General features: G+C 35.5%; 1 protein-coding gene across 2 annotated transcripts in view; it reads right to left on the reverse strand.

The window, feature by feature from the left end:
- The window catches only part of LOC145685927 (uncharacterized), a 196326-nt gene that overhangs the window by 137225 nt on the left and 31214 nt on the right, over positions 1-27887 (reverse strand). The window contains exons 2-4 of one of the 2 annotated variants that reach the window (XM_081758700.1): positions 11515-11623; positions 7616-7658; positions 4178-4473 (exon numbers count right to left, since the gene is read on the reverse strand). In XM_081758700.1, the coding sequence (XP_081614826.1) occupies positions 4178-4473; positions 7616-7658; positions 11515-11586 (411 nt within the window). In that variant the 5' untranslated portion in view covers positions 11587-11623. The remainder of the gene's footprint in view (positions 1-4177; positions 4474-7615; positions 7659-11514; positions 11624-27887) is intronic. The other variant, XM_081758701.1, reaches the window with a different exon arrangement.

A 27887-nucleotide genomic window follows, 5' to 3' on the forward strand; every position in this document is an offset into this window, starting at 1 on the left:
GAAATTTTACTTTATTTACCCTACAATTATTGTTATTTATTATTATTAGCAGCTTATCTTAGCAAATCATAACAAAATATGCCTGTTACTGACGCTGTCTATACTTTGGAAGCTTCAGTCAATTTCTACTTTTAAATACTCTATATAATAAAAATGAGTGATTATGTAAGCGATCGAACCACGGAGAAAAAACTGAACTATTTGAAATGAATTCTTGGATATAGTTATCATCTACTTCGAACTAGTGTATGAGTGTATACTGCGCATTTCTTAATATTCATTATTCCATAAAAATTAATAAAACACACATGCACCAGCAAAACACGCGATTTGTACGAAAAAAAAAAATCAGCACACTACCTTTTTCTGCAAAAGTTTCCAAATAGTAAAATCTAAATACACACACACACACACACAAAAAAAAAAAAAAAAAAATACATGCCTTAACTACGTGTCAACATAAGAAACAGGAAGCTCCACGCATTTCTTCCAGACTGATACTCGTTTTAGAACACTTTATTCATAAAAGATCGTTTCCGAGATGTAAAAGTCTGCTAACGAAATCCAGCGGTTCATGGTACCTAAACTTTCGTCACACTTTCCACAAATTTCTCAAGCATGGTGTCTACTAAAATTTCAAAATGAAATTTCGTGACTTTTTCTTTACCTAGCCATAAAATTTCGTAACATTCAAAAACTAATAACAGTACCTAGCTTCTTTAGCACTGATCTTTATCTTATCTCTACTTTCAAAGGCGAGATAAACTCATAAGGTGTCTTCTCACATCTCTTTCAGTATATTCATTGTGTTGTAATCTGTTTAGTTCGGTAACTAACCAGCAGCAAACACTTGCAAATCCACTAGTCTTAAAATTACATATCTAAAAACACATGATGTTCATATATTGACAAAACCTTAGCAATCCTTTAAAAATGACACAGTAAACAGTTGTACTGATGGATTCTCTCTCTCTCTCTTTTAAGTTGGCTAATATTGTTTTAGCCTTTTTGGAACTTTCTCGATCTCCTAAACTGCTTCAACTTTTCGCGGCAGTTGAATAAACTGGTTAGATGCGTAGGTGGTTTCGGCGATGTGATGCGATTTGCATCGCCACTGTTCAATGATGCCAGCTGAAGGACAGTCTCAAGAGCAAATTTGGATGCGAATTAGGTCGAATTTTCATACATGTGATGTAAGCATGCTTTGCTTGCGATTTGGTAGCGTGTAAAGCCGATCATAGACATCTTTGGCGATGCATTTTGATGTTTTATAGAACAAAATTTTCCAGTCTCTACTTATATTTGAACAGATAAAAAAAGGTCGTGACCCAAAAGCTAACTTTCGTCACTTTTTCTTGACTTTTATGACCGTTTTCTGATTTCGTGACTTTCGTGACCAACAGACACTCTGTCAAATTGTTTTGTACGAGATATGTTACACAATAATTTGGACTACTGCAAGTTTTGTACTCATTAACATACCAAAACTCCTTTCCGTTGAGGACAAAATACATTAGATAGGGTCTACTTTGTTCTTGCTCGGAATAAAGGGAGGTAACTCCAATTTCTTAGCAGAATTGTAACCTGTGATGACGCGGGACATTGTACGTGAAAGCCGAAAGCAAACAGTACTCAATGAAACAGGGGTAATACCTCACTGTCTACCAGAAAGTTACGTCAGCACTGTGAGTAACTCAGACAATCTATTCAGAACGAGCGTCGAGTATGCTGACTTAAAGTGTGGTGTTTGTTCACGATAATGCTAGCCCGCTGATCTGTCCGCTAGGGATATTATGCACATGAAACACTGCTGGACGCATCCAAGAGCTTCCGCAACATTTCCATTGGGATATTTTTGATCGTCTCCGGTATATCCCGAATTTAGCGCCGAACGACAACCGCCTCTTGAGGCATATAAAATTGACTTGGGTCGCACCACTCTTGAGGGGGAAAGGGGGCTCCACTGGATGTGAATGTGGTTTTCCCAGTACGTGTAAATGAATTGGGATGCATCCAGTAGATCCGACCTGCGAATTGTAAACACCGACGAAAAATTGCGAATGTGAATGATCCTAACTCTGGGATTGTTCGTCCGAACTCGAGTGAATAGAATGTTACTTGCAGTCGAAGCGATGACGTTTTCTGCGCAGGAAATGCCTATAGAATCAATGTTTAGGGAAAAGTACGAATAAATCGAGTACAATCATATACAGTGTGGCCCTCTTTAATCTTTCCACAGAAATATCTCGAAAATGGTTGAAGATAAATAAACCAAGCACTAACTCAAATAAGAAATGCCATGGGCACGTCGAACGGTATATCGCGGTGCCTCACAGGGCAGCCCTTCATAGGGGCCCAGGGCCCAGCTTCAAAAGTTTAAATGCAAACATGGGGCGAGTGATATCTCGTTCGATAGACCTTTAAAAACTAAAGAGCACTGGGCAAAAGATTTTTCATATCGGTCACCGTTTACAAAATGGCCGTCAAGACATAGTACCAGAATCAGATAAAACGTCTAGCACCACTAAGATGAAAACGGTTGGAGATAAATAAGCAGAACAAAAAGTGAAACAGGAAAATGGAATGAGGGCACTTCGAGTGATGCTGACTCAGTGCCCCCAGGACCGCCTTTCATGGGGGCCCAGGGCTCAACTTCGAAAGTTTAAATGGAAATATGGGGCGAGTGATACCTCATTCGATAGATCTTCAAACACTAAACACCGTTGTGGCAAAATATTTTTCATATGGTAACCGTTTTCACAATGGCGGCCAAGACATGGTGCACCTATCAGATGAAACGCCCAGTATCACTATTGGAGATAAATAAACAGAATAAAACTCGTATAAAAAAAATCACAGCACGGCTCGAGAATAATGTAACAGAGAAAAAGATAAAATAAAAGTGACATAATGCAAAGGAGGGAATCTAATTCTTAGAAGATTATCTCTTCGACTTCCCTTCGTCAGTGGGTGAAGCAGGAATGAATGGTAAAATATCAAATTAGAGACCCACTTTTACTTGCAATAGGTATAGTTTTGGGGAAAATTGTTGTGTACAAGTGACTGGTACTGTAATTATTAAAAATAAGGTGAAATTCGGTTTGAAGGGTAACACTCATTTGTATTGCAAAGTGTGATTTGATGGGAAAAAAGAAACAATTGAAATATGAAACGAAGGTCTTAATAGTACATTATGTTAATTATTAGTCTTCAAATTAGTGGTACTGGACATTTTATCTGATACAGGCACCATATCTTGGCGGTCATTTTGAAAACGGTGACAAATATGGAAAATCTTTTGTCAGAATGCTCTTCAGTTTTTAAAGATCTATCGAACGACATATCACTCGCCTCACGTTTCCATTTAAATTTTCGAAGTTGGGTCTTGGGCCCCCATGAAGGCCGGTCCTGGGAGGCACCGCAACAATACCATTCGATGTGCCCTATGGTATTTCTTATTTGAGTTTTTGTTCGTTCATTTATCTTCAACCATTTTCAAGATTTTCCGTGGTTATATTAAAATAGGCCACCCTGTATATATATAAAAAATGAGGGAATAATATAAGAATTTTGTATGTTATTATGCATATTTGATTAAAATATTTGATTTGAACTCAACACTCACATTAATGAAAACAGGCCATCACTGATGATCAAACTCACGACTACGCATGTGTTCTAATTAATTCCCTTTGTGAAAATCTCACATTTTATTTACACTCACATATCATGCTATATTATATTTAGACAGATAGAGCAGTATGAGAGAAAATGGAAATTCCTTCTTTCTAGTTAAGCAACAAGAGTTAACATGTTGTTTTCACGTCCAAAAGACATACGCTGATTTAATTCGCATTTGCAAAATTCTGGATCCCGTGAAAGCAGGTTAAGTTCGCATTCGTATTTGGTACTACTAAAGGTGCAGGCTTATTAACTAGATGAAGAAAAAGTGATGAATGTATCTTCAGTAGAGCACTGAATACCTTGATATAAAACAACGTATCTTTCAGTCTCCTTTAATTTCTCCTGGATTGAAGGTTAATAATGTCAAATTTAGATTTGCTCTCAAACTAAATATTCAGACTGCTTATTATCAGTCATTAAAATAATAATAATAATAATAATAATAATAATAATAATAATAATAATAATAATAATAATAATAAACTTCTCTTACCTTCCTAAAATTTGAATTCAAAATTCTCTCTGAACACAGTTTTGTTTTAAATTTTCTCACTGAATGGTTGTACGGTAGGTTATGAGTCGAACTCAAATTCATGCATTTGTTTCCATCTGCATCTTCATCGATAAGAAGCTCAAATTCATACCATTCGTGGCAACATCCTTTCTTATGTGTAGGTAAAGTGAAATTAACTCGCATTTCGCCTATGTTCTCGGTGTTTTCAAATGTTATTGCTTTGACTATTTCATCCAATTCACCAAAATTACATGATAATACATCATCCGTACAATCTGTAAAATAAAAGCACATTTCGAACTACAGTACGCTGATCCCGGAAATAGCACTGAAATGTAAAAACAGTACAAACTAAAAATACCAGCATACTATGTTGTTCTAAAAGAATAGGACTAATTACTGTATATTTTTACAGGTAACAAAACATCCTTACTGAGTTATACAGTGCAACTTACCTCTTTTATTATTATTCTCTTGACTCATTTTTTTTTTTTTTTTTCATTTTGTTTCTAGTATCGCTTTTCTTGCCCCAACTCCTCTAAGTCCCTGTAACATTATTCTTCGAAAAGAAAAGGCCGTATTCGCCATATCAGCTGTTTTGAGTTAAATGACAAAACTGTATATCAGCTGGATGCGAGTGGTCTACGCAGTGCTGCCACCTGGACGATGTTACACACTACGATCTCGCTCTGTGAACTGTATAGTTGAAAGAAGGTAACGGAAGAAAGAGCTTGTTTCAATAGCTCCTTTAAGTCTGTGTTAATAATAGTAGTGCTGTACAGTAATATTTACATGATGAAAACTAAAATGAAAGTGTGATATGGGTTTATGTGTGATAATGTTCAAATGTAATATCTGTGTTCTAGTGGTTAAGTATTTTCCCATTCTTTTTGTATAGCTTTATTTTGTCGTTGGATAACATTCCACTTCTACTAAACTTATCGGGATATTGATATGTATTTGGGCAATATGTTTTTATTTTTTCTTCAGGGACCTAACTGGAACAACATATTTCGAAATGAGAACACTAAAATTACCAGAAAATTGAGAGACTTAGCTAAAATCCTTTGCAATCACAAAAAAACGTTCAAATTATTTAGTACAGACTAAATGTAATCGAATATTTCGGAAACAAACAGTAGAAAATTTTGAATATTTAATTGTTACATATATATATATATATATATATATATATATATATATATATATATATATATATATATAGAGAGAGAGAGAGAGAGAGAGAGAGATTATTATTTGTTCTTTACATACTCTTGTTTAAAATTATATTACTAAAGTGTACATGTTTTCTGAAATGCTTTGATCATACCGTATGCGCCAATAATTCCCTTCAGCCAAGTGACATTTTATGTAAACCAATTAGTGAAACCTTACAGCAGTGTTACCATGTGTATGCTTGCCTAGTAAGAGCACACATGTTACACCCTTCTCTATCTTAATATAATCAAGTTACTGCGTATTTATATTTTTCACACTAGTACTCCCTCAGAATTCGTTTACCGTAATTTATGCTACACAATAAGAGTATATTTGAATACAATTTCAAACCATGTCAACATCCCAATGGCAGAACAAAATATTTGGATTTTTATTGGAAATTATCTTTAAGATCATACGACTGTGCGTACCACTCAGTGGTTCTATGCTTTCAGAATGTTTATAGTTTCCTTATCCATCATACAAATATGGATACATTTTTTGAGTTGAGTTGATTTGAGTCTAACGTCCTTCTAGCAGCAAGGCTATATGAGACGGGACCTATTGATTAACGTGGAATCCGAACCACGTGAGCTCCGGCCAGGAATCGAACCCGGGTCTCCCATGCGAAAGGCGCGTACGCTAACCACTTAGCCACGAAGGAGCTGAAATATGGATACATTTGTAACGTACCTTCTATGAAAGGTAACTCGTTTCTCCTCCGATTTCCGAAGTTAAGACTGCATGAAAATTGTACTACGAGTGATACGGTAACAAATCTTACTTATTCCAACAGCAGACATGTTCATTAAAAATTACCCTACAACTAGGGTAACCATAAAATTTTCAGCTGAAAATGGTACAGGTTCCGGCTTTTCAAAAAACAGGTCAGTGCGTAAATTAGTTCCTGTTTACCTTAGCAATACCAATACTTTATGTTGTAATATAAGCTATATTATATAAACATTTAACTTACAATATGGTAGGACATAATGCTGATGCTGCCAGCATTTGCTCCTTTGCCGTAGCCCAAATCCTTAATATTACATTGTGTGAGAAGTTGAGTCTTGAACTGAAGAATATCGGATGTATTTCTCAGAAGGTCCTATCTTCTTGAGAATAGCTTTGTTCTTCACTAGTCTTTCATAAAATTCACTGCAATTCTCTGTGAAGTTTACCCGTACCAGTAACATAGATTTCATTGTTGCAACATGTAAGGAAGATTTTCCACTTGTCCATATGTTATTAATGATTGAAAAAACACGCTCGACAGGAGTGGATATACCAGGCAGGCACAACACCACCATTCGTACTGCTTTCAATAGAATATCAAACTTCATATTTTCCTCTTCTAATTTATCAAAAAGTTGTACCCATCGTTCCAACAAAGAAACATTGGTTTCTTTCCAATTTTTTCTTTCAAATTAATACTCTAACAATGAGGTACTGGGTCTGTTTTTTACTTCTTTCACTTGCATAAAACGGGACAAATACTACTTTTTTCTATCTACTGACGGGACGGCCGGGACACGCCCCTATAACAGGATTGTCCAGTTAAAACGGGACATATGGTCGCCCTACCTACAACATAATACATGTTTATTAACATTGGTAAACATGATCTTACCAACCACAATGTTCAAATATATTGCAAACTACTCGTTTCGTGGCAATAAAAAGTATCATATGTGAAATGGAACATGATGACTCCGAAGTAAAGCGCTCATCTGTAGTGCAATAGGTTTCTGGTTCGATTTCCAATCATGCATGTTTGTTGTCAATATTATGTTCGTGCGTCTCCTTGCTTTCCTTCCACTATTGTCGTTCTACCAATTTCCCATAACAATTCATTTTCATTAATCACCTGCTTACTTAACAGATGTGCTTACCTAACATTACATTAAAGATTTTATTTCATTTCTGTAACATTAATGAAATTCAAAATAAGTGCTAAAGTCATTTTTCAATCTAAACATCAAGATGTGAAGAAATTATTGAATACAGTCAACTGGATTCATAATATTTAAAACTATTTTAGAACTATTCTGGTGGACTATAAATAAATAAATAAATAAATAGAAAAAAGTCCACATTTCAACGCACAAGAATCGAAGTTAAAACCTGATTACGATCCTCGCTCTGCTTACGTAATATATATATATAAATAATTAGTAGTAATTTAACTTCTGGAACACTTACCGTTGGGCATATCTTCCTCACCATTTTCACAGACTTCAGAAACCTGAAAAAAAAAATATATATATATATATGTATATTATACTATAAAATACATTATAGAAATCGCCTCCTTTCTCTTTTGTAGGAGCGGAATTTTCAAAAATGTTGTAACAAGTTTTTACTCATTTCTAAGAAAGAGTGTATATACCGAATTTCACACCTCCAAAACTTAAGTGAATCCTCAAACTGGACATTTCCTGAATAACGAACCCGAAGCTTGTAATATTATAGAAACCGCCTCCATTACCCTCTTAAAAGAGGAATTTTCAAAATATTGACACATGTATTCGATACATTTTTAATTGAGTTTAAATAGTGAATTTCACACCTCCCAACTTGAGTGAATCTTCACATTGAGGAGTTCCTGAATAAAAGAAATCGGAATTTGAACATTATAGATATTGTCCCCCGCTTGTCCTTTAGAAATAAATTTTTGAAAACGGTGAAAAAAAAAACAAACTCACACACACACACACACACACACACACACACACATATATATATATATATATATATATATATATATATATATATATATATATATATATATATTTAATTAGGAATTCACACCTCCAACTTAAGCGATTCCTCATATTAAAGTTTTTCTGAATAAAAAATCTACACTTAAAAACTATACAAACTGCCTGTGTTAGGAGCAGATTTTCCAAAATACCAAACATGTATGCTACTATTTTTACCTGAGAGTTCATGCACTAAAATTTCACACTTCCAACTTAAGGTGGAATCATATTGGACGCTTTCTGAAAAAAAACAATCCGAAATTTTGGTATTACAGAAATTGCCTATTTTCTTCCTTCAAAAACGGAATTTTCGAAAACGTTAAGACACTCTCTTAACTATATATTAAAATGCTACGTTCATATGTATGTGGCTAATTCTATTGACAATGAAATCTCTGAAAACCACAAGCTCTAGGAAGATGCCGTTTTCGATGGTTGATTACGAATTTTGTGTAAAATTGTCAGTTTTCATTGAAATTTTAAAAAAAAAAAAGTGCCATTAGTTTTATATTCAACGTTTTAGGGATCGTTTTGATCTCATAAGATTAGCATTGTCGCTTGTCGCTATGGCGTGGGTAAGGTTGATATCCATGCGTTAAGTGACCAGTAGAAGAACTACGTATAGCAGGTTGATGAGCATTGTAGGCGCTTTGCTTTAATCTGAATGAGAACATTTATTGCATGCTGGTAACTTCAAAAGCCTGTAGAACCACAATGAGGCGTAATCGGACATGGTTTTATAAAGAAGAAGAAAAATTCTATTTCACATCATATATCACTTTTCCAAATTTGTCACAAACTCACTCCAAATACAATGCTTTGTTTATATGTTTGTCTATAATAATTCACTTCTTTGTGTGTCCTCCCGTCCTTCAATTGTGTGTAAAGTACAGTTATAATGAGGATTCATTTTCATATCAAAATCATGCGCTGTGTGTACAGCGCAGGTTCAGCTAGTTTTTAATTAAGAGTTTAAATGACGAATTTCACACCTCCAGTTTAAACATGACCATTTATTTATTTATTTATTTATTTATTTATTTTTAATGCTTGAACAACAAGAAGCCAATGGGTATGTCCATGGTAACTCACGTTACGTAATGACGTATATTTTGAAGGATACTGACCATAATAAACTTACAAGCTCCGTTATTATTATTATTTTTTTTTTTTTTAAGGAAAGCTGTCATATTTATTTGAATAATTACCAAATATCGTCATTTTATATGATACAACAAACCTAGGAGAAAAGAAAATACTATAGTAACTCACGTTACAATTTTTTTCCCTACATTCAGAACCTGTGATTTTTTTAGTACATTTTCTTTTGTCCTGGCATAGCTATGTGCATGACATTACTATGTAAGATAGGGACATACATAATTTAATTATGACAAAAATATTAAATTTTTACTTACATTTTATGACTACTTAATTTAGTGGAATATGCACAGAGTCGGGTAACTCACGTTACATTTGTCAACGGTCTTTTGTTATTAAGTATATGCAACATACATTTAAACTCCCTCGCCAAATGACTTCTCTCATAGCGCACGGGTACAATGAACGTGTGCAAGGCAAGTAATTCAGCCAGTTGTGTGCCTAGCGATAGTTGGCGCTAGTAGTAGTGTGCTATGGTACTACTCGGCTCATAAGCTGTGTGTTGTGTAGAATTGAACCACTTTGAGCCGTGGTAAAATGGCGTCCACGAAAGCAATAGACGAGTTCACCAAGGACCAGATTGTAGCTCTGAAACAATGTGGAAAGAAAGTGTCGGACATAGCTCGTGAGTTCAAAATATCAACGAGAAGTGTATCAAGACTGTATAAAGCCTACCTGATTGAGGGACAAAAACGTGCTTCAACATCCCGTGGCCATCGACCCAAAGCCCTATCGGATCGTGATCGTCGCCATCTAAAGAGGCTAGTGAAGGCAAATCGTGAAACCAGACGCATGACAACGTACCAAATCACGAAGGCATTTAATGAGAATCGAGATACAGCAATTCCCGAACGTACAGTGCAAGGCCCAAACTATGGGCCTTGCAAGTCGCCGCCCCACGCACAAACCGTATTTGACCACGACAAGTAAAAAGCGTCGGCATGTTTGGGCTAAAGACTACCGTCAGTGGGATGTAGAAATGTGGAAACAGGTAGTGTGGAGTGATGAGAGCCGGTTTACACTCTTTACAACTGATGGGAGACGACGAGTGGGACGGGAACAGCACGAAGCTCTTCATCCAGATTGCATCGGTCCTGTTGTGCAAGCTGCTAGCCTGTTGTGCTTGTCTGGTGAGCGTTTCGATGGAATGGTGTGGGTCCGTTAATTACTCTAAAACGTCACAGAACTGGCGAGGAGTATCTGGAACATCTGGAGGATGTTGTCAAGCCCTTAATGGAAGACTGGTTTCCGGACGGCGATGGATCTACCAGGACAACGCGACACCACATCGGTCTAAGGCTGTTCACGGACAATAGTGGGTTGTTTGAACATCTGGATTGGCCTGCAAAAAGTCCGGACATGAGCCCGATTGAAAACTTACGGGATGAGTTGGAAACCCAGCTACGCCTTCTTGACCGGGTGCCTAAGAATTTGACGGAACTGGACTCAGCACTTCATCAAGCATGGTGCAATATCTCCCTCGACAAATGCCATGCCCTCATTGAATCACTTCCACGACGTGTGAAAGCTGTATTCCATGCTAAGGGTGGAAGTACTAAGTATTAACATATGAGACAAGTCATTTGGCCAGGGTGTTTATAGTAATTTGAAATAAGCACAGTTTAATTAAGTTGAATATTGAACTTTACTTTAGGAAAAGGTTTCATCAGTTATATGAAATTTTACTTGGGATACCGACAGAAAAAAGTAAGACCTATGTAATAATAAATAAGGCTTGTATAATATAAGCAACATTAAAACTTAGTAGATGAAAGGTAACCTACGGGAAAAAAATAAAAAATAGTAATTCTCTGAAAAAAAATTAATGATGCCAGCTATATACAACTATATTTTTTATCAAAAGAACAACTTGACTAAAAATTATAACTATATTTCTTTCATGAATTTTTGTCCCTGTTTCCGTGGATATACCCCAATGTAGAAGAAATATGACTTGTTCCTATTTATGCTGGAACAAATAATAATATTTGTAATAAAAATTATCTATTGGAGTTTAAAATTAAATAACTAACTCCACAAATAGCAACTAATAAAACCACTACACGAGTTTAGACAAAGTATTCTGACTTTCCATATCTACATTAAGTTTTCAAACATAATTTTCATCAAAATTAAAATTCCATCACTTTTTTCCTCTTATAGCAAACATGCACTTACTTCTTCCATATTCTGCACCGAAAGAATGGTGGCCATTATAATGAGAATGCTGAATGCTGCTGCTATTTCCATCTGAGTTAATAATGTCTATTCACACTTGCAGACTAGTCTGGAAAAGAAAAAAAGTATTCTAAGAAAACAATACTATATCTATCGATCTCCACATTTCACTTACACGTATCTACTTTGAAGCAATATGAAAAAGAATTGTGGCTTCCTGAAACACAACTAAGGATTCATTCTTCAATTATAGGTAGATTTGTTCATACTAAAAATCTTGGGATATTTCATTCCGATACGTGGAATATCATCGAAAGACGAAAGGTATGGTCACACCTCTGACAAGTACTTTTACGTATAATTTATTAATATTTTATCCGTTTTACCTGTCTTTCTATTTTGCTTGTCTTTTGATAACGTTCAACACGTCGTAATGAAATATAACTGTTCTAATACTCACACTTTTATATTATTATGCAAACGTTTTAACAAAACAATTTTATTACTTGGCTTCATCGAGCATCAAATATTACTTGAATTTTCAGATTTGAAGTTAAGAACAAATTATGATGTTTTCTAGATTTAAGAGAAGAAAATGTATTCCCCCCCCCCCCAAAGAAGATATTCTATCGCCATTATTCTCGTAATCTTTCTTTACTTGTAAAACAAAAATTGAACTGGCATGTTTGTCTACGGTAATTTTTTTTTTTTTAAAGAGTATAGGCCACTCCACTAAACTTTCTCGCTCCGATTTCTTAAACTAAATTATGTTGTGCTGCAGTTATTAATGAAACATATTCTTGTGAAATACAGTACGGACACAATTATAAGGCATTTTCGGAAAACTTCACGCAAAGATAACTCATTCTCAAAAGTAAACTACTCTTGTAGATGTTTTCATAAGAAATGACTTATGCTGTATGTCAGGATTATTAACGAAATATTTGTTTATAAATAACAGTCACATAAGTGGTATTTTGCAAAATTGTAAAAAAATAAAAAAATAAACTAAATTACCCCTTGTGGACCCTTAGTAAAATTATAGAATTTAACGGAAAATGTATTATTTACGAAATACGAACAGAATTGCCCAAGTTGTTTTTGAGAAAAATCGTCCGAAAAAAACTTACACATACGAAAGAAAATCTCTCGTAGATTTTCAGGATAAATGAGTTATGGCATACTGTCATGTCATAAATGAAATATGAACAAAATCGCCTGCGTCGTTTTCGAGAAAATCGTCCGAAAAAAAAAAAAAAACATCTCCAAGAACAAAACTGCCTGTTTTCGATTTTTCCTAGAGAAACGACTTATACTACACGATGGGTTGTTTCCGAAAATTTAATGTATGAAATATAAACAAAATTTTCAAGTTATTTATTTATTTTTTAAGAAAATCGCAATTTCTGATTCTTACCTTTAAATAAACTTTTTTTATTTTTAGGGACAGGAAGAAAATTCGAAACTCTCCAGGCCCTGGAGAATCACATAAAAAATTTACTTTAAAATCTGGCTGGGATACGTTGAACGGTATGGTTTCTAGACGAGTGTATATCAGGACGAACAGACGGACAAATGTCGAAAAATTATTTTTTTCATATCTATGGGCCATGAAACGTGTAAATTCGTTGATCTCGAATTCCTTTTTTTTCATGATCACCATGTTTCCTTCTCTCCTTTTGTCCTCGAAGGTAAATAATAATAATAATAATAATAATAATAATAATAATAATAATAATAATAATAATAATAATAATAATAATAATAATAATAATAATAATAATAATAATAATAAAAATAATAATAATAACACCAAATACTAAAGACTAACGGTTCAGGGAAACTGCTGGATGAAGCATTTCTCCAATTCATACAGAACGCTTTATTGCTTAAGAATAATGTTCTAATTTGAGAAGAGATTTCCTTTAAGTAACTGTTATGAAATAGCAGACCAACTTCTAACTCCAGAAAAACTTAAACACTCAAAAATTATAACTTCAAAATAAAGCAATTTCCTTTAAGTGCAGCCACCTTAATCACCCGCGGTGGCTCAGTGGTAGAGCGTTCACCTCTGGTGCTTGGGGTCCCGGGTTCAAACCCTCCTCCCGCCAAGTGAACTTTGTGGTGGACAAACACCGTGCTCGTGGGTTTTCTCGGGGTTCTCCCGTTTCCTCCCACTTTCTTCATTCCACCATTTCACTCATCTCTCATCATCACCGTCTCCGTTAGCCTAACCGGCATAATGTGGGACGTAAAACTTAAAGATTTCATTTCATTTCATTTTTCAAAATTGTATTTAATTCCAGACATCCCTTACAAATAACTTTTCCCGAGAGATATACTGCCTGCTTCAAAGCTTATCACCGGGACCTATGTATTAGCCACTGTTATAGGCTAAAACTAAAATTCTGTAACACAGAGGATACAGCTCCAACTCGAGCTGTATCCTGTATGTCGGAGGAAACTGATCTTTCTTGAAGCGATCCTCTCGAATATGAACGACTAAATAAGCTACCGATATCACTTGGAGCGCCTCTTACATGTGAAACGGTGGAACCCCCTCCAAAACAAAGAGAGACTGTTATAATGCAATATCCATATAGAAATATGTGTATATATATATATATATATATATATATATATATATATATATATATATATATATATATATATATATATATATATATATATATATATATATATATATAGAGAGAGAGAGAGAGAGAGAGAGAGAGAGAGAGAGAGAGAGAGAACTCTCTCTCAACAACTTATTTTTCTAAAGCGTCTATATCCAATCTTTCCTTATCCGATTATACAGAGTTGCAAATTCGGCTAGCTAAAGAATTCTGTATGATTTATTACTTTTTCTCTTTAGACTAAAATAAGATAGGAAAAATCTAATTAGTATATACATAGCTTATATTTACTACAAACAAGGTGATGATACAGATTAAACAAAGTAAAACCCAGTAAAAGTCGGTATATCCTATTTATAATATGGAACAACACATACATAAATCATTTATACAGATAGTTTTTAAAATATTGGAAACAGTAAGAACCACAAAGTGTGCCACCGTTAAAGAAAGAAGAGAAAATCACTCGTAGAACTACCAACACTAGAAACAATGGATCTTCTTGAGCTGCCGGGTAAGTGGATTTCATATAAAAGATAGAATTTTGAGTATTTTTTCGATTAAGGGAATATGGTGGTTAAAAATAAGACCTTGAAGTGGCTTAGAAATGGATAAGTAAGATTGAATTTTGGTGAGAAAATCACAAGTGGAGTCCTTCTGATGATATATGCTGCTGGAAAGTCGCTATAGTGCTTAGGACATGTAGCCCGATTAATTCGCGATTAACGCTATCGAGTCCTTGTCTGCGAAGTGTATGGTAACTGGTGGGGCCGAAACGCTAAGCCAAGATTTCCGTGCATCGGTATTATGATATGGTATGCTTGGAAAATGTTCAGCAAGTGAGCATTAGAATTTGTTTGCAGAGAAAACATGTACATTTATGGAATTATTACTATGAAGGAATTAGGGCTTCGTAGAGAAATGTGGGGTTAATTTTCAGACTCAGGGTTGGATATCAGCACCACCATTATTGGATTCTAGAGTCTCCAGTTAGATTGTTGGGTTTGGGAGGGTTCAATATTATCGCAAGAGGAGGCAAGAGTGAAGACACGAAGTACGTTGAGTTTTGATAGGTTTTTACTGCGGAGTTCAAATAGAAAGATGGACCAACATAATTGCCTACCTAAATTGCACGCTAAGAGAGTAAATCGTTTTGAAGTTAGATTTTACTGATAGCACAAAAGAAGTAGAATTTAAGTCACATGAAAGACTTTCTCTTCGGTCAGAGTTAAGAAACGAAACAACTAATTCAAGTTGTTTGTATTTTCGATTGAAATATTGGGTTTCGGTCGGTTCAATATTACTGCAAAAGGAGGAAAAAAGTTCGGAGAATTTCGATAGGATTTTATTTGGAATTCAAGTAGAAGATGTAAAGTTTCCGAACATAAGCGTTGTAAATTGACGGTAGTAGATGACGAAGGTATAAAGTACTTTAAGAGCGACTGAATTTGGATGAAAAGTGATTTGATATGCAATGTGTAGTTTGTAGAGAAAATATAAAAAGTTGAATGGAAACAGATGAACAAAAACAAAATGCCTACAAAGGAAGTTATCTTGGTTTTGTTACAACCCACTCCGATTTCTTCTACTACTCTTTTTTAAATGGGGAAATGATATATTTAGGGGGTCGGGCACCACTGGTTTCCAGCCATCTCATTTTCCTTGGATTTCTGGGAAAGGATCTCTGTAAGTTGGAGTTTTTAGACGCATAAGCCAAAGTAATTTCAAGAGCTGTTCGTTTTGAAACCTTGTATTTCTCATATACGATATTTAATTTCAATTATTTTTAATTTTTTTATAGTGGTAGCTTATACCTATTTCATTTGTAATAATTTATTAGTAAATACCGTTTTTAGACAATATATTTTTTGTTATAATCGAAAGAAAATGCACTTTCGGTACAAGGTTTATTTCCTGATTTTCAACAAACTGAAAATATTTTCTTCTTCTCCCACTACTGCTATTAGTACTAGTAGCAGCAGTAATAATTGTATTTCCTATCTTTATTTCTCTGAAGCAGGCCAACGTATAGCGATTTAAGCTAACATTAAAAACGTTATTATATCATCATTTCGTTCCTCGTCAGCGAGTCTACGCTTCGTCAAGATTTCTTTGAAAATGAATTCTTTCAGTTTTACGTCCCACGGTTATGCTGTGTAGACTAAAGGTATCGGAGCACGGACTTTTCAACGTTTGATTCTCTGCCATTTCGAATATGGGTAAGATAGCGACCCCGATGTTATGCGTTGCTTCGTGTAACAAGCCCTTCTGAATGAGTTATTACACGATCACTATTGATATTTCCAATTTTTGAGATAATTCGTTTTCTCGAAATGTTCATAATTTCTTTTTTTAAATCCTCGTTTCACTAACTGAGGACATGTTTCGTACTCTGACACAGTTTCAGCTGTTTCGGAATTATTAGGGTGGCAACAGCCCTTTGTGCACCTTGACTTTAGTCTGCTATTGTCGATAGATCCACCGAGCGACCGGAAACATACATTATTTCTTTCATTCATCCCTTTCAAACGATATATTCCTCGTCCCCTTTTGCTATTTAAAATATTTAAGCTGCCCCTTGCCCACCCTCTGGCGATGCCACTGGTGAAGTCAAATTAACTTAAAATATAGATCTTAAAATAATGAAATATGGGTCTCGTTGCTGTTTGCAAAACTCATGCGAACCCACGGGATTATAGGAGTAGCAACGGATTTTATGGACACCCTGTATAGAAATTCAGTAAGTCTTTCGAAATTACTTTTCTGCGGGAGTTTGATTTTACGGTCAAAACACAAAGGTTCAATCAGGGGCGTTATTTAGGGAGGGCAGGAGGAGGCAATTGCCCCCCCAAGAGTAGTGCTCTCAAACGGGTCGGGTCAGGTCAGTCGGGTCAGCTCGGGTCGAGATGTCGGGTCAGGCTACTCGGGTCGGGTTGTTGGGTCAGCTCGGGTCGGGTCAGTCAATTCGGGTCACGGGTCGGGTCGGTCTTCAACCCGACCCGACCCGTTGAGAGCACTACCCAAGAGTTTGAGTAATACATATACTTTAATCGATTGACTACTAATATACTAGTACAAAATAGGGATGGCCATTTCCGGAAAAAGAGTTTTCCGGTTTCCGGAAATCACATTTTCCGTTTTTCCGGAAAATTTTCCGTCTTCCGATTTTCCGGAAAATTTTCCGTTTTCCGATTTTCCGGAAAATTTTCCGTTTCCGTTTTTCCGGAAAATTTTCCGTTTTCCGATTTTCCGGAAAATTTTCCGTCTTCCGTTTTCCGGAAAATTTTCCGTCTTCCGATTTTCCGGAAAATTTTCCGTCTTCCGATTTTCCGGAAAAGGACCCCGCACTTTTCTTATGGAAAGTGGCTTTCGGCTAATGTTGTTGAAACTTCGCTGGTTGATAGTTCTTAACATGTGGATCAAAAGTCTCAATGGGCACAAAGACCGAAATCCACTCCTTCCCCCCCCCCAAAAAAAAACCGCCTCCAAATAGCTGGGGGGATTGAACTGATTTCAGCATGTAAAACAATTTGTTGTTTTAATCAACTCAACAAGGACCCCAAACAACCACATGTTAGACTATCAAACTACCCCACTTGACACCGCCCTTTTCCCCCACGTATCCCCCCCGCGAATTACCTTACGGATATTCCGTATTACTGTAGTTTATAGTTGCGCGTATCTGTTGAAATACCTACAGTTTTGGTCTCACCGACGATATAATGGGTTTCACATCGCTGATTACGAATCTGAGGTGAGAGTTCTAGAATTCAAGATGGAGGATCAATATGGCGGATCAAAAACACGAAACTCCTGAATGTAGCCACAAATAGCTGTTTACTAGGGTATTTTGGGTCGTTGGTTACGAATCTGAGGTCAAAATTCTTGAATTCAAGATTGCAGATCCAATATGGTGGATAAACACGTCGAAGCCACAAATCGTAGTAGACTAGAGTGTTTTTAGATCGCTGTTTAAGTACGCAACATTCCTTGATACTTCAGCCACCATGTAGAATTATTCTGCACCCTTGCCCTTTACCAAATCCACCACAGATATCTTAATGCTGAACGGTGTTAAAATAATTCATCAATTATCTGTTCATTATTTTCATCATTTCGGTTTGCAGCATCTAATGTGGTACTTAGCAATGAGTCATCGGGATATCTAATATTCTGTAAATGTCGTGCATGGCCTAAATACCACAAGACACTTGCAGCGTGCGCACATGTACCTAATGTACGAGCACCGCTTTGACATGTACAGTAGTAACCTTGAATAACATTTTGATCATAATCCTGGTCATTGTGTTAGTAGACAGAGGATACCGCGATGCAATTCCTTTACTGGAATATTTAGGAATTGATCATAGAATGCCCGCACTCCTACTACCACGTGAAAGACTACTATCAACAGAAGATGCGAATACTTCTCGACTAGTTACTAAAAGTCCATGGATAGTCGAGGCAAGAAACGGGCATCTAAGATCTGTTTTTAAGTTTCTAGCACAAACATTAAATCCGCAACATGCAAAGAAACTGAATAGTTTCTATCGCATAGCTGGAGCTATTTTGAACAGATACCATCCCGTTATTTTCATGCAAGATGCAACCATTGAATTAGCTAGAGAAATGGGAAATAGGTCAATCATGCCGAACGTTGTTAAAGCAAGAGTGGAGGTAGATAATCTTATTAGAAGTAACGGTCAATGGGTACCGCTGAATGATCAAAGCCTAATTGATTTCTATGTACTTAACTTAAACTACTTACGAGATTTGACTGTAGGCACATATCAAGTAGATCTCTCATCCTCTTACGTCCAAGATAAACTAATACGAGATAAGGATGAGCAATTCGAGATTGACAAAAACGTAACTGAACCGGGATTCCTGCGCATACGTCTCTACTCAAGGTTCCGCAATGCAACTAAGCATCAAGTTTTCATAGCATATGTAGCCAATGATGAAGATGACCAGGATTATGATCAAAATGTTATTCAAGGTTACTACTGTATATGTCAAAGCGGTGCTCTTACATTAGGTACATGTGCGCACGTTGCAAGTGTCTCGTGGTATTTAGGCCATGCACGACATTTACAGAATATTAGATATCCCGATGACTCATTGCTAAGTACCACATTAGATGCTGCAAACCGAAATGATGAAAATAATGAACAGATAATTGATGAATTATTTTAACACCGTTCAGCATTAAGATATCTGTGGTGGATTTGGTAAAGGGCAAGGGTGCAGAATAATTCTACATGGTGGCTGAAGTATCAAGGAATGTTGCGTACTTAAACAGCGATCTAAAAACACTCTAGTCTACTACAGACGTGTTTATCCACCATATTGGATCTGCAATCTTGAATTCAAGAATTTTGACCTCAGATTCGTAACCAACGACCCAAAATACCCTAGTAAACAGCTATTTGTGGCTACATTCAGGAGTTTCGTGTTTTTGATCCGCCATATTGATCCTCCATCTTGAATTCTAGAACTCTCACCTCAGATTCGTAATCAGCGATGTGAAACCCATTATATCGTCGGTGAGACCAAAACTGTAGGTATTTCAACAGATACGCGCAACTATAAACTACAGTAATATGGAATATCCGTAAGGTAATTCGCGGGGGGGATACGTGGGGGAAAAGGGCGGTGTCAAGTGGGGTAGTTTGATAGTCTAACATGTGGTTGTTTGGGGTCCTTGTTGAGTTGATTAAAACAACAAATTGTTTTACATGCTGAAATCAGTTCAATCCCCCCAGCTATTTGGAGGCGGTTTTTTTGGGGGGGGAAGGAGTGGATTTCGGTCTTTGTGCCCATTGAGACTTTTGATCCACATGTTAAGAACTATCAACCAGCGAAGTTTCAACAACATTAGCCGAAAGCCACTTTCCATAAGAAAAGTGCGGGGTCCTTTTCCGTTTCCGGTTTTCCGGAAAATTTTCCGTCCCGATTTTCCGGAAAATTTTCCGTTTCCGTTTTTCCGGAAAATTTTCCGTCTTTTTAATTTTCCAGTTTCCGGAAGAATTATATTCCGTTTTCCGTTTTCCCTGAAAATGTAGTCATCCCTAGTGTGTAGGAAGTTTAACCTTTTAAAGAGTTCTGGTATATTTATATACCATGGCGTACTATCGTCTTTGACCGCTTATTTAGGTTCTATAACAGGTATTTAAGCCGGGATTTTTTTTATTTTTCAAGTCAAGGATGGATCAAAGAACACCGCAGATGCGTTTTGGAACCGGATAGTCAACTTGGCGGCGCCAAATGGTGCGAAGGGACGTGATTTTTTTCTTAAGGCAAATTTCAAAACTTTTTCACGCCTTTAGTTTTCAAGATATCAGATTGAAACTTGCATAAGGATTATGTGTAGACCTACCTTTGGGTATTTATCATTTTTTTTAGATCCCAACGTGAAACCGGGGACGGGCCCGAGGGGCGCAAGTGTTACGAAGGGGTGATTTTTTCAGAAAAATTCTGTTTTTTTTTTTTTTTTTTTTTGATTTTCCGGTTAAGGTTTATGATACCGACACGTGGTACCGTTGGTAAGTATGCTCTATCGTGAGAAAAACGAGGTATGAACCATGATCCTACGATAAATAGTAAGGAAGCAGTAGCTGTTTGAGTGAAAGTCTAAAATTTTGGACATCCTTAAAGGGTTAAATTTCTTGCAATCTGACGTCTTTGTTACATTTCTATCTGATAATTCATTGTTAAGAGCTCTTCTTTGTTCTATTAATCTCTCAAGCATTTCATGTATGCTGTTCCACCGAGTTTTAACTTGCTGTATAAGGAAATGTACTTCCAATTCTAATAACCTTTAATGTTTTTCCAGTTCTGACGTTGCCAACGTACTATATTTAAAGTGGGAAACAATTCGACTAACAACACTTAACGTTTTCTCGATTTTCTCTATTGCAAGTCCCTTAATTATAGAGAGTTTAGGGTCTGAGCAAAACAACATGTGCTTGCATACGGAAGTTCTCGTACCGCACTTGTGATATTACTAGCATTATCATAGACAATTGCATGTATTTTATCTAAAATATTCCACTACTCTGCAACATGGGCTAAGTGCTGAGTTAGGTTTACCCTTGTGTGCCTCACTTCTATTTCAATTATTTGAAGGACTGAACTTATTGAACTCAGATGGAAGCATATAGTGGGTTGTGATTGTAATATAACTTTCCGTAACCTGCGAAGCCCAGCTATCTGTTGTCAAATCAATCGATTCCGCAGTCACACTTCTCCTTAGAAAACAAGGCCTCAATACGGCGAGTTACAGTTTGCCTGGATGGTGAGTGGTAACTTGGTTCTACTTCATTCATAAATTCAAGAAACCGAATTGCTTCAACGAAAGACAAAGGAAGAAGAATCCTTTGGAGGAATCCTTTGGTACCGTATTACTTATTTTACTATCAAGCACCTCTGCTCTTGCGGAAGAACAAGGTTTAGGGTCTCTGAGATCAGACAGAATTCTTTTCTGTTTCTTACGTACTACTATGTTCCCTTATTTGTAAAACATTTTTTCTGGGATCTTTCTGTTACTTTAGATGCATTTGAGCGTGCGCCAGGTGAAGCGATAATCTGAGATATAGAAGTAGCAGCACCTAGATTATCATCTACGTTTATGAAATAATAATAATAATAATAATAATAATAATAATAATAATAATAATAATAATAATAATAATAATAAAACACTTTGATTGCATTAGGAGTTCACAATTTAGTAACAAAACATGAATGTAGAATAATAAGTAGAGCAACCCACATTATGCTTTATTTTTTTCCAAATTATGCTTTATTATGCTTTATTATTAATTTCAATCATTGTTTTACATTAATCGTGTATAACGTATAATATTTACTATACATTAAATATTCTAAATATCTTGATCTATTTATTAATATTTTATGCAACCAGTTTCTTTCATATTTAATGAACTTTCCACCTAATGCACTGTAAAAAGAGGCTTTACTCGAGTCAGTTTTTTTTTTTTTTTTTTTTTTTTTAATCACTTGTGTGCGCCTTAGAGGTGCATATATACAGAAAGGGAAAGTAAAAGATGCCACCAATAAGTACAGAAAGTGCTTAACTTCAAGAGGTACACATAACATTATAGTGTGGAGTTCTTGTGTTCATTGTTGGTGGAAGTTTTCTTCTTTTTGTCCTTTATTCTTTTCTCCACGTCAAAAGATTAGACCAAAAAGTTTACAAAAATAAAAATAAGCTTTTCATTGTTGCATTGGTATGTTCTCAATGTTTTTGCACTGTAAATATTGTTTCTTAAAAATATTAATACAATATGTTTAACTTGAAGTTAAAAAGAGATTTTTTAAAGAATTGTGCTATATCTTTTATTATGTTTTATGCTTTATTTTCTAAAATTATGCTTTTAAAATTAGTTTCTTCTGGACCCTTAGACAGCCACAACCATGTTCAAGGTACCAACCATATGTGCAAATAGCTATTATGCTTTTTATGCTTTTGTATGCTTTTGGGTTGCTCTAATAATAAGTAAAACTTTCAAATGCATACAGAATCACAGATAATAAGTCAGCATTGAGAACTGAATTGATGTATCGATAACTAGGTGGAATCGTCCTTCAGTTTAAGAGAAAGTAGCGGAAAAAGTTACGAAGAGAATTATGTGGAATAGATCATTATATGAATAGCTGGCGCTAGTTTCAAGTAGTGCTACATACTATGGTATTTATCTCAATAGTACCGGTATTTGGAATTTGTGACGCTTATAGTTGCAAGATGGTAACACTAGGGTAAAGTGTAAAATTGAATTACATCAGTAGAATTGAATTTGTCTTAGGGTTAAAAAGTCTATGGCACAGGTCGGATGTAACTGAGTTGAGCTCAGTTGGAATACGTAGTGTACTCCCGCCAATACTACTGCGTGTGGATTCTATAGAATCAATCTAGGGCGCCAATTTCTCTGTAACTTTGGGGATCCATTCAGATGCAGAAGGTATATATGAAGGTTTTAAGACAAACTGAATTCAAATTGTGCAAAATATTGTATATTTATAAATAGAATGCGGGGTCCACATGAACTTTGAGAGGGCTGCCCCCGGCCCCCCAGGATCTGTGACCTTGACAGATCACCGTGATCACGATAAGCAATGAAGAAATGGTTGGAATATAAACATACCAGTTGTATTAATAACACACTGCCAGCTCTACTGCCAGAGTTCTGCCCTCAGGTACACGCATAATCGGGGATTCCCCGAAACACACGCATGATGTGAATTTCCCGGTGCAAACGAATGATCTGCAAGCCCTCACGCAAACAAAAAAAGTACATGATTAAGCAAGTGTACAAATAGATGTAGGAGGAAGGAATGTTTCGTCGCTGATTTACTCGACCTTTTCTCTCCTGTCTAATGTTAAGTTTGAGTTGCGTTTCTTTAGCACTAGATGGTGAAGAGCATTGCCTCATTTACAGGTTGTTTTCGCGTAGCATTTTTCGTTATATTTCTTAATGTAAGACGACCAATGTCACTATTCCAAGTGAACATTTTCATTTTCCGGAAAATTTTCCGTCTTCCGTTTTCCGGAAAATTTCCGTTTCCATTTTTCCGGAAAATTTTCCGCCTTCCGATTTTCCGGAAAATTTTCCGTTTCCGTTTTTCCGGAAAATTTTCCGTTTCCGTTTTTCCGGAAAATTTTCCGTTTCCGTTTTTCAGGAAAATTTTCCGCCTTCCGATTTTCCGGAAAATTTTCCGTTTCCGATTTTCCGGAAAATTTTCCGTTTCCGTTTTTCCGGAAAATTTTCCGCCTTCCGATTTTCCGGAAAATTTTCCGTTTCCGATTTTCCGGAAAATTTTCCGTTTTCCGATTTTCCGGAAAATTTTCCGTTTTCAATTTTCCGGTTTCCGGAAAAAATATTTTCCGTTTTCCGTTTTTCCGGAAAATGTGGCCATCTCTAGTACAAAACGTGAAAGTCTTCTTATGTCGGTGGTGCTCTTGCCCCCCTCAAGCGAAGTCTGAAATGACGCCCCTGGGTTCAATGGGTTTATTATTACTACTACTATAATAATAACTAAACTGAAAACATACAGCCTATAGCTATTACATATTATTATTATTATTATTTTTGTTGAAGTTTCATACGAAATTAATAAGGGTTTCGCGAATTGAGTCTAAAAAATAATGACATGTTTAACATGCCAGAGTTATGCCTTTCCAGCGATAGTCGCCTTCTGGGTCAAGAATTTGCCTTAGCACTCCCTCCCCTCCTGACCAACCAAACCAAAATGCTCTCCGACTACACAGTAAATCTCCTATTCCATTTTTTTTCTTTAAGTAGTAAAGCTTGATTTCAAAATTGCAGTACCTAATTCAATTTTTAGCACAAGATAAAACAACAAAATAATTAGCATTTGATTGCCAATCAATCTGAGAGTAGTATGCTTGACATATTCATATAGTCTTATCATAATTACTGCAAATAATAATGATTTTGGAATTATATCGGGATATGCATATGTGCAGAATGAATCAACACTCTGTTGCTTTAAAATAGAATATTTAATTATGACAGTCAGTCAAACTGTTGTCTCGAGTATTATACTCGGAAATTTTGCAAATCTCTTAAATCGATGTAAGTTAAATGAAAAAGTTGAAACTAAAATTTAACTTCGCGGGCTCTTTTGGCTGCAAAGGTTTTTTTTTACAATGTCCTCAAAAGATAACTTTGAAGCTAACTTATGCTCTACAGATACGATTCTAAGGTTGGTGAATCATTGTTATCCTGTTAACTTTCTGAGGTAATTTTTTTTTTATGATCTTTAGTTTGCTAAAACTTCTTTCCTTGCCTTATGGTAAAAATAAATATTTGCCCAGTTTAGCTCTCTCTCATCCGGTGTCTGGGGCATAAGCCGCATTTGCCCCCCCCCTTAGTTACGTCACTGTGCTCTTCAGGCTAAAGGATATGATTAATTAACTAGAATGAATTAATAACGAACTGTTGGAGAGAAAATATGCGAGGAAATGGGAAGAACTCCACACGGAAACCTATGAACAGAATGTTGTTCATCACAAACTCATACGACGTGTGGTCCAACCAAGGACTCCTCGGATCAAAAGTGCTACAACGAATTGAATGTAATTCACAAAAGAGTTAATAATACTGTTTTTATTCAATTAGCACGTTTGGGTATTTATAAAATAGTTTTAAATAATTATGGAAGAAAAATAGTTGAAATGTGTTTAGAATTGATAACAGAGTGGGATTTCCTAAAATGTCTCGTGATCTAAAAAGCCAACTTCCTGTTCTCGGATTGTTATTTTGAAGAAAATTTCACTTCCACATTTAAAGGAAATAAACATCCTTTTTGCCTTACTAATAATGAATGATAAATCTTAAAGGATGTCCTCATAAACACTAGAACCTTTTTAGCATGGCATTAGTTCACTGGAGTTAGACCTTCCCAAAGAATACTATTCGGAGTTTAAAGACTACAGTGTTTTGTACTTTTTAAAAATTTCTTATTCAGAAGAGATGAACATAAAGGTATGTAAATGATGTAGTAAATTAATATAATTGTTTCTAACAGATTAATATATATTATCAAGATATCATTCCGATATTATTTCGATAGAATGTCTCACAACTATGGAATCAACAAGTCCAGGGGAGACTTCTTTCCTATCATTTTATCTCATTTAATGACACCACTAATATAATAATTAGTTTTGTTTTGATATACTAGTTGTTCGAGTCAAACTATTTATAAGCATGTATTTCAACGTATAATTAACAGGAAATGCTGCATAGCAAAAATGAGGTGTTAAAATAACACAAAATGACTACCACTTTAGGGTGTTATCTTATGTGTTAATTTAACACCAAGGACATCGCCTAAAAGCACATCAGAAATAACAAGTACTTATCAATGAGAATTTGCATTAGATTTTATTCTTTGCTTATAGCAAACCTTTACGCAGTATATTTAGCATTTATGTCAAGTAGCGGTTAACGTACTATGTTTTCGGTAAACGGTCACGAAAATAGTTTTGTACGCCTATTACATGTATGACAACAGTTACATGAGTAGCAGTTCTGTCATCTGTTGTTCTTATCTGCTTTTCTTATGTGCTAGGATATAAGAACACCAGATAGCAGGACTGCTACTCATAGAATTGTTGTCAGACAATTCATAGGTTTACAAAAGTATTTTCGTCACCAATTACAGTAAAACATATTACGTTATTCGTTACCTGCCATGAATAATAATAATAATAATAATAATAATAACGTTGTAGGAGTATCATTGATGATAATTATATTGTCTATACAAGACACTTGAAGAGAGTACTCGAAACTACACACCGGATTTGGCTCGACTCGACCCGAATTCGAGTCGAGTTGGAGGAAATTTTTCGAGCTGAGTTCTCGGGTTGAGCTCAAAGATGTATGTTTCTAGTCGAATCGAGTTCCAAAGAAAACTCGCTCGTACCATCCCTACGACTAACGCAGTATGGATTTTATTCAGTGTTACATTATATGGAAATGTTCATATAGCTGTCAAGTAAGAATTTGTTCTTGCGTCTACATAAAGCAATTCAAAACGTGCGATAATAATAATAATAATAATAATAATAATAATAATAATAATAATAATAATAATAATAATAATAATAATAATAATAATAATAGTGGTAGTAATAGTAGCACGGAAAATTGAAGTAATAAGATTTTTTTTTACATATTCAAAGTTTCGGACCTAAAAGTAACGCGTTACTTTCGAAATAAAGTAACAGTTACTTTTTTTGGTGCCAGTAACACGTTACATTTTAAGAGAAAGTAAAGTTACTTGTAACGCGTTACATTTTTACAAGTAACTTACCCAACACTGTCAATCACTTAAAAGAAGAAAGAATACTTTTTAAAAAGTAAGCCAGATTACATCTACAAAATCTATTGAGTCGATTAATAACTGTTTCCCGGTATCATTAATATACGGGGTGTTACAAAAATGTGCCACAATAGTTTGGATTCCTCACATCAAAATAAGAAAAAATGTTCATGTAGACCTGTGCTCAAAAGTGGACAGTTTCGGAGTTACAGGGTGCCGAAAACGTGAAACAAGTGAACTTTAAAGATTTATAGCTCCACTACTACAGGAGCTATCGTAGTCGGGTCAAGACATCACTGAGAAACAGGTATGTAAACTATTAAATATCCATGTTTAACAATGCTTCAGTACTTGCACACCAATTTTTACACAGGTAGGTGAAGAGTGATCTCAAGTACTCCCAAACAGCCTCTCTAAAAACGATTGTGCAAGTACCGAAGGTTCTGAAAGATGGCTTTTTGGATAGTTCACATATTAGTTCCTCACTGATGTCTTGACCCGAACACTTACACCCCATAACTATTAAGCACTTCCAGTATGATTTGATCAAATTTGGCATGCTTGCAGCCTTCCAGAGCTAAGCCATAGAAAAATTTTTATATTTTTAGGGAGTTCTATATATATAGTTTATATATAGTAGTATATATAGTTTATATAGTTAGTTTAGTATATATAGTTTATATATATAGGGTGATTATAATTAAAGTCCCATTTCAAAATGCTGTGAAAAAAAAAATAATTACTGGTCAGAATAATTTCAAATTTAAACTGAATACACTTGAAGAAGGGGGAAACGGCATGGCATAAGGAAAACAAAGTTCCAAAGTGTGAAGTAAGGTGAGGTGATTTTGAGTTTAACGT

Source organism: Thermobia domestica, chromosome 5 (genome assembly GCF_964235325.1).
Source record: "Thermobia domestica chromosome 5, izTheDome1.hap1.1, whole genome shotgun sequence".
Lineage (NCBI taxonomy): Eukaryota > Metazoa > Arthropoda > Insecta > Zygentoma > Lepismatidae > Thermobia > Thermobia domestica.